Source organism: Periophthalmus magnuspinnatus, chromosome 21, assembly GCF_009829125.3.
Source record: "Periophthalmus magnuspinnatus isolate fPerMag1 chromosome 21, fPerMag1.2.pri, whole genome shotgun sequence".
Lineage (NCBI taxonomy): Eukaryota > Metazoa > Chordata > Actinopteri > Gobiiformes > Gobiidae > Periophthalmus > Periophthalmus magnuspinnatus.
The window spans coordinates 10,271,494-10,279,748 of NC_047146.1; the positions used below are offsets into that span (position 1 = coordinate 10,271,494).

At 37.3% G+C, this 8,255-nt stretch overlaps 2 protein-coding genes across 2 annotated transcripts in view; both read left to right on the plus strand.

The window, feature by feature from the left end:
- LOC117389877 (toll-like receptor 8) overlaps nt 1–3,393 on the plus strand; it is a 25,658-nt gene extending 22,265 nt beyond the window's left edge. The window contains exon 3 of the mRNA XM_033987610.2: nt 3,378–3,393. The gene's annotated coding sequence lies outside the window, so the exon portion shown is untranslated. The remainder of the gene's footprint in view (nt 1–3,377) is intronic.
- ofd1 (OFD1 centriole and centriolar satellite protein) overlaps nt 1–7,463 on the plus strand; it is a 7,848-nt gene extending 385 nt beyond the window's left edge. The window contains exons 3-23 of the mRNA XM_055230856.1: nt 27–221; nt 295–363; nt 439–463; nt 532–639; nt 725–861; nt 977–1,150; nt 1,221–1,327; nt 1,418–1,537; nt 1,612–1,685; nt 1,755–1,846; nt 2,102–2,291; nt 2,927–3,015; nt 3,195–3,306; nt 4,501–5,160; nt 5,436–5,571; nt 5,676–5,767; nt 6,124–6,243; nt 6,730–6,863; nt 6,936–7,109; nt 7,188–7,255; nt 7,376–7,463. Coding sequence (XP_055086831.1) covers nt 27–221; nt 295–363; nt 439–463; nt 532–639; nt 725–861; nt 977–1,150; nt 1,221–1,327; nt 1,418–1,537; nt 1,612–1,685; nt 1,755–1,846; nt 2,102–2,291; nt 2,927–3,015; nt 3,195–3,306; nt 4,501–5,160; nt 5,436–5,571; nt 5,676–5,767; nt 6,124–6,243; nt 6,730–6,863; nt 6,936–7,109; nt 7,188–7,255; nt 7,376–7,421 — 2,922 coding nt within the window. The 3' untranslated portion in view covers nt 7,422–7,463. The remainder of the gene's footprint in view (nt 1–26; nt 222–294; nt 364–438; nt 464–531; nt 640–724; nt 862–976; nt 1,151–1,220; nt 1,328–1,417; nt 1,538–1,611; nt 1,686–1,754; nt 1,847–2,101; nt 2,292–2,926; nt 3,016–3,194; nt 3,307–4,500; nt 5,161–5,435; nt 5,572–5,675; nt 5,768–6,123; nt 6,244–6,729; nt 6,864–6,935; nt 7,110–7,187; nt 7,256–7,375) is intronic.
- The last annotated feature ends 792 nt before the right edge of the window (nt 7,464–8,255 follow it).

The following is an 8,255-nucleotide window of genomic DNA, read 5'->3' on the forward strand; positions in this document are numbered from 1 at the left end:
CTTTGTTAACTATTCGTCTCCTTTAGACACAACTGAGGAATCAGCTGATCCAGGAATTAAAACACCCACCTTTGACAGAGAGCAAGTCACCAGCATCTGTGAAGTGTGATTCTGGTTGGGCCACAGTTTGTAACAGCTTAGTGGCTGATTATCTTCGAAACTCAGGATATGAGTACAGCCTGTCTGTATTTAACCCAGAATGTGGTCTGAGCAAAGACAAGGTAAGTTCGGATTTGTTTTTTTTTTGTGTTCCTAAATAATGAAATCGTTCATTGTATTTATGAAACTTTATAGATGCTTACAAAAGAAGATATTCTTCAGTTTGTGAAAATTGCTCCAGAGTCATCTTTGTACAAAGCACTGGTACGTCACAGAGTTTCTTTGCAAAGCAGAATATTTACTGACAAATAGTAATACTAACGGTATCATGTTTTTCAGTCGGCTCAAGTAAATTGTGACAAAAGTAAGAATTCATTTAACCAACATGCTTTATATTACCCAGACCTTTGTAATGCTACTTCTCCCCTTCAGGTCTCCTAATGTCTCTCCTGGTACAGTTAAGCCAATGTCCCATCCATGAACAAGGCAATGATGTGGTCACTCAAACAACCAACATGTCAAGCTATGGGGACTCACTAGGTTTGCCTTTTATGCCTTGTATATTTGTTATGTTAAAATAGGCTTTTAACCATTGGTTATATTTTTTCTCTTTTGTATTTCCCAGTTGAAAAGATGAAAATGATTGACATGGAATATGACAATCATACTAGCAGAGGTAATGCATTTTTCACTCTACAGTCTAAGTTGGAGTCGTATAAAAAAGAAATTGAAGAGCGGCTACAGGATGAAATGAAAATAAAGGTGCAAACTTTTTACACAACATTACAGTAATGAATTGTATATTAATTTTAAAAACTCTTTCAAGTGATTCTAAATGTACTAATTTTAATTTACCATCTCATCTTTGGCTTCATAGTTGCAACATTTTAAAGATGTTGAACTTGCTAAAGTGCAGATGGCAGAAAAAGCCAAATTTAACAAAGAAATCGTTAAACTGAAACATGAATTGGAGGAGACATATGAAATGAAAACAAAAGCTCTCATGGAACGTGAGAAAAACGCCATAGCCCGGTTACAAAAACAGCAAGAGGTAAAGTAGTAGAATATTGTGCTCTAAATGTTATGGCACTATTTTGATATATAATATATTCTTGTTATAGATTGAAGAAAAAAATGTCTACATGCAAAGACAAGAAGTACTTAAGGAAATTGAAGCAGTTCGGAATAGGGAGAGTGAGCTGAGGATCAAAATGGAGGCTTTTGAAAAGTAACTACTCCTTTTTATTACTTTTTAACTTGGGTGATGAGCTCCTGTAAGGGGAGGTTGTGGGAAAAATGAGTTTGTGTTTTTACACAGAAATTGTCGGATTCATGAGGAAAAGGTGAAGACAACAGTGGAGTTGCTGAGGCGAAGGGAAGTGGCTGTGAAGACCTTGGAGGACACACATGACCAAAGACTTAGAAATGAACTTTCTAGGTATTGTAGGTCATTTTGAAATCCTACTTGAATTCTCTGTTGTTTCAAAAAAAACATTTCTTGTTTTTTATCAGGTATCAGCTTGAACTCAAGGAAGAATTTGTCAAGAGAACAGAAAAATTGACAGAAAATGAGACCCGAAATAAAAGTGTGTATAACTTATCTTTTGTAAATTTATAATTATCTTAAACTACATTTTGTCAATTTATTTCTGTAGTGGAAACGGAGCGTCTTTTAAAGGAGTCAGCTAAACTGGACGCCAAATTGGAAGAGCATGTTAGACTATGTTCAGAGATTAAAGAGCTGAAGGTAAACACTGTCACTATTATATGTGGTAATCAAATGCGCATTCATTTTTCAAATAATTACCTGAGAATCATGCCCCACAAGTTAGCATAAGATTAACTAAATAACACAAATTGTGTTATTCTCTTGGCTCTTTAGATGGAGGAAAATAGGTATGCCATATCAAGAATGTTAGGCTAGCAGCATTGTGAATAATCTGGTGTGTGATATCAAACAGTGTCTAAATATTTAGTCAGAACCATCTCCATTTCTGAACAGACTGAACTAGACATGGCACAGCAACAGCAGACTATACTGACTGAACAAAAAGAGTTGCTTAAAGAGAAGCTTGAAACCATGAGTAACTACACAAGCCTTCAATCAGAGAGAGCGGAGCTACAGAGCCAGCTGCGACTGCTGGGCAAACAGCTGGAGGAGGCGATGGAGATGAACAGCCATCTGCGTGCAGGTAAGAGTTGCTTCATCCCAGGCGTCAGCATACATATGGTCTTATAACTGTAACTACAGTCTCCTCTGCAATTGTGACACCATTACCTCCATATTGAGTTTATTATTTTTGCATTGTCATAGTTAACGACGGGATCTTTAACTAACTATATGTAAACTATTTCATGCTTGTCTATTCGCTGATTCCTTTGACGCAGTGCATTTTCTTGCCTCTCTGCTACAATTTTGGATCTTTGCACATACATTTCTAGAGAGAAGCTGAGTGGATGAGGGACAGGATCAAAGTGAAGAGGATAGGAAAGCTTTGCAGAGGAGATAGAGGCCTAATTTTCTATCTCTGTGGACTACAGGAGTATTACTGTACAAGGATGTGGCAGGGAACCCATGCTTTTGTCTTTTATCTAACTGCTGCTCACTAATTTTAAGGCCCAAGTCCTGTGCAATACAAGCCTGGATCCATACAGTGTTTAAATTCTTTCATTTCACCCACAGTGATCATACAATGTAACAATCTGAGTAAAAAAAGGAAAAAAAAGTGTCAATAATTTGAATGTGACAGAGGATTATAATAATTTAATTTTAATGATTCACTTCTGATCTAACCCTAATCTAAAGAAGACCTCATTTTACACACAGATATGCAGAGAATCCAGAGCGCTCGAAGACAGGCAGAGGAAGACGGGGACAAACAGAAACAGGTGCTGCAGGCTCAGCTCCAAAGTGAGGTCAGTATCAAGACAATATCTGACTGTGGGAAAACATGCTGTGAGCTAACCCAAACCCTCAGTGATGGCTCACCTTGGAGAGCAATAATTTATGTATTGCCTTAGTCTAGCTCTGAGGACTAATATTTAATATATATAATATATATCATGACTCACTGAGCATTTGTGCATGTGTGCAGGTGGAGCGCAGTGCTCAGCTCAGGGCACAGCTGATGGAGTGTGAGGAGAAGGCCAAGTGGATGAACAACCATGTGGATGACATTAAGATGCAGCTGCAGCAAACACAGCAAGGTACATTGCACTGCGCCAAACAGGTAAAAGCTGAACAGGCAAGGCAAAACGAGGCAAGTTTATTTGTATAGCACAATTTGTACACAGAGTAATTCCAAGTGCTTTAGAGAATAGGAAAGATATTAAAATCACAAAACATCATAAATCATCATAAAATTAACACTAAAAGAGAAGAGTGCAGAATAAAAACCTGTCAGCCATATGCGCAGTTAAACAGAACCATTTTGAGCCTGGGTTTAAACATTATCAAATTAGAGGCCTGTCTCACATCTTCAGGGAGACTGTTACAGGTTTTAGCTGCATAAAACTGAAACACTGATTCCCCATGTTTAGTCCTGACTCTGGGCACCAACAGGAGTTCAGTCCCAGAGGTTCTTAGAGTGCAGTCGTTATAGTAGTCTAACCTACTGGAAACAAATCCATGGATAAGTCTCTCCAGGTCTGGTTTTGACTGTGTACTTTTGATGTTTGCGATTCTTTTTAGATGGTAAAAAGCGGCAGATGTTATTGATTTGATGTGGCTGTTTAAAGTTCAAGTCTGAGTCCATTATTACCCCTAGATTTAGGAAGAGAAACAGGAACAGTCCCAGGATTGACCCCTTGGAGCCCTGTTGTTCAAAACAGCAATTTAACAAATACATTTTTACATATTTTATTGAAAATATAAGTAATGAAACAAGGAATATGATTCAGACCACTATTAAGCGATTATAGTGCAAAGATGCCAAAGATAAACCTGTTGAATCAAAGAATAGTCATAGATTTGGTTTTATTTTATTGAGTTCATTTCCAAACAGCTCAACTTCTTTTACATTTATCTGTGCATTTGCAGATGTAAGGGAGAGAATTTTAGATTTTCTTATATCAATAGCACACAGTCACACAGTATTATAATAGGACAGTAAAGCATGGTATTTTTCTTTCTTTTTTCACAAAGCATGTTGCATGAGTTGTGTACTTAGAGTGATAGCTATATATTAGTTGTCATCACTTTTGCATCTGATGACCCTATCAAGGATGTATATAGATGTATATATCATCATATAAGTCCTTGATAGAAAAATAAGAAGGACAATAGTCTGTCTATTGTCTTTTCTATTCTTATGGTGGTTGGTTGTAGTCGTACCTATGTAGTGTTCATCTTTCCTTCCTCTTTTTTCCCCTCCTTTCCTCTGATTTCTCCCCTAATGGCAGCTCTTGAAAATGAAGTGCTGCGTAACCCCAAGCCTTCTCTTGTTGACCGCTCCATTCTGGAGATCTGCTCTGATCACCTGGTTCCTCCTGACATATATGTGGACAGAACAGTATTGAAGACCACGGCACATTATGATTTGTCTAAAGCAGATGGATCTTTGCAAAAACACACCTGGGGTAACACATTGGAATCTGACATGGATCTAATTGCTGATGCTAAAGCCCGAATGCTGGAGTTACAGAGAGAAGCTGAGACTATTGAGGAAGCCTATAGGAACTACCAGCAGAGGGCAGTGGTGTCCAACATCTCAGACATGCTCATCCCAAGACCACTTTCCCCACAGTATCCTGCTCCTCACCCAGACTCCCCACTGAGGAGACGGCCACACAGATTGCTCTCTCCCAAAGCTACCAGGACCCCCCCTCTAACATCATATGACACCAGAAAACCATCTGAAAGTCAAACTAAAGTGACGTTTTTAAAAAATCCTGCCAAGACCCCGCTTTCTGGGTTTTTAGCTGGTGATGGTGCTCATCAACTGACTGAGCCCTTATATGAAAGAGACGGACACTTTGGGGATGTAAGTCCCATTCCAGCCAAACGCACATCTCTTCCTCAAGAATCACCTACAAGAAATAAGGATCAAAAAGTAACACAAGGTAATACAACACATATATAACCATTCTATTTCTTGCAATACGATTTGAAATGGAGCAGAACCATAATGATATTGCAAAATATGTGGTGTGTGTGTGGGTGTGTGTGTGGGTGTATATATATATATATATATATATATATATATATATATATATATATATATATATATATATATATATATATATATATATATATATATATATATATATATATATATATATATATATATATATATATATTAGAGAGAGACTAAAGTTTTGAATTATTATTTTTATAGTAGCAGGCCCACTGGCAGCCCTAACAGAGGATGCGCAGCTCTCTAATCAGAAAGCTGTTCCTTCTGATGACTTTCTTTTTGATCTCAGTCCACCTCACAGCCCTGTGCTCAGGAGCACAGCACGAGATGCAGTCAGGTACATGTTGTTGTTGTTTTGTTTGGTTTTTTTGGGGGGGGGTTAGGATATTCCAACAAGTGCATGTACTTTGATGGTGACCAATCAATGCATTTCTTCTCAAGCCCACCAAAGCTGAAGCCTGCTTTCTCCAGCTCAGAGTCTTCTCCTCAGCCAGAAAAAATCAGCCTGGAGGATCTCACACAGCCACTGCCAGGTAATTCTGTGCTAGGACCTCTGTTTCCTCAAAGCTATGAAAGCTATTGAAGATGAAATAAGTCTCCAGTTTTTGTGGGGCAGGTGCCTATATCATTCAGACAACAGAATTTAAGTTTTTTCACCATTTGTAATTTGTTGTAGGTGTGTAATAATACCAAAATGAAAAGTATTTCTAGTAGGTTTTAGGCCTGTTGCTTTTTAATGAGTGTGTGACTGGCCTCCAAAGTGTCCTTTCAGTGGACTCGCACAATGGTGAAGATGAAGAGCCGCTGATTATGTATTCTGTGGCGCTCCTCTGGCCCCGGTGCATTATGGTCCGGCATAAAAGCTCTCTTTGTGCCTGTCTCCCTCCAGAGCAGAGCCACATTCCAGAGCTTCTCCTGGACACTGGCGTCCCAGAAGGCCCCACTGTCCCGCGCCTACAGAGTCCACAGGATCTCCAGCAAGACCCACCAGCCAAACAAAGCCATGAGGGTGAGTGGTTTGTCACCCACGAGGGAAGCCATGGTTGGATAATGAATTCTTTACATCTACAAGCCAAATTTTCTGATTTTTATTTTTGTGACCTGTTGACAACTCTCAACAAAAATAATAAAAAAAATATAAAAAATTCCAATCTTCTTTAAATATGGTGACAAAGTATATCTTATGAAATGATGATGTTTTTACAAAAGAACATATTGACATTCTGTGGAAGTTCACATTCCTCCAATTCCCACAAAACATTTTGAGGAAAAAAATATTGGAACTAGTAACTAAATCTGTCAATGATCATACTTTTGCTCACTTTAATAACTCACTTTAATAAAAAAATGGTGGGGTAACCCTTAACACAAACATTCTATCATTTGCTCTTCACCAATTTTTCACTCATGACTCATGCCCAACAGCAATAAAAATATATTTTTTTCTTTTTTTTTTTTTTTACACAATATTTACAATCCTCACGCAAATTTTCAGTGGCAGAGCAGGAGGATGACAAGGAGCAAAAATGGAAAAGAGAAAGAAAGGAAAGGGAAGAACAAAGACTGAGAGAGCAAGAAGAGGCCAGAGAGAGGGAGCTGCAAGAACTGGAGCGACTGGAGAAAGAACATGTAACTTTACTTATTAAACCGTGCAATAAGACTTTTAATTATTCCATATGTAATAAGATTTTGTTCTTTCAGCTCTTGCAAGAGGAAGACCAACCACCATCAAAAGAGGAGGTGATAAACACTGAAAACAGTGAGAGACAAGAGGAACAAGAAACAAATGATGATGGGAAAGAGTCTAAAGCTGAAGAGAATCCTCTGGAAAAGTACATGAAGATGGTGCTGGAAGCAAGAGAGACACAACAGGCAGTGAGATAGGAATATATATATATAATAAATTGACCTGATTAGTAAGTGATTAAAACTAATGGGAATTTGCTTGTTTAGAGTCCTGAACAAGAAGCCAATCCCCTAAACTTTGAAGATAAAAGTCTGTCGGAAGCGAAAGATGAAAGGTAACTACAAACCAACTTATTTTTAAAATTGAGTGAAACATGCTAAGGTTAACAGACTTAAAACAATTCGCCATATATTCCAGTTAATGAATTTCACAATTATGCTCGTCTTTTTCCTAGCATTGCAGCATATTCTCACAAGGATGAAGACGATGATTTCTGGTAGTATTTTTTTTATGGCTTGTTATTTTAGAAATTGTAAACACCTGTTTTAATTGCATGTTGATGCTTTGCTATATAATTATAAGAATAAACACAAGACACACAATTTTTCCTTTGTTTTTTTTTTTTTCATAGAAAATGGAAGACAGACTTAACACAAAAATGTTTCCAGTCATAATTGCCTCAGGATTGGGTCTGCCTAATGATTGAACAGCAGCCTTATTCTTTACATTTGGTTTATTCAACAAGATGCAGTGCTGGGGTCACAACAGCTTATTTGTGCTACATAGTGTAGCTTAACAGGAATGAAAGGGCAATGGCATTTTTACTTTGGCTAAAATAATAATGGAGATTGTGAATCATAAGATTAATTTGTTCCTACATGTAAATTGTTATCTACACTGCTAGAGTTTAGTTGTTTGTTTTTTTTATTTGTTTTTTTACACAATAGAAACCAAAAAAGGGTAAGCATAGGCAAGGGTAACTACTGGAGCTAGTACTGCATATAACTGCAGTCTTAAAGCTGACTCTGACTACTAATAAAATTATACCAGCATACGGGCTTTTAACATTTACATCATGATGTATTTATTTAGAAAACAAAACTTTACAATAAAAGACCAGCAACAAGATATTTGATTAACTCTAAATGTTATATCGTCTATAGTATCCATTACGTGAATACTCCACATATTCTAGAGAAGGCTAAGTATTTTTTACAAGTCAAAAAATGTCAAAACTGTTGAAATTACATATACATGTTAAATCAGCCATTGTTATGCTGCAGAGGTGTTTCACATCTGTGTTGTACACACCATTTTTGAACTGGTATAAATGT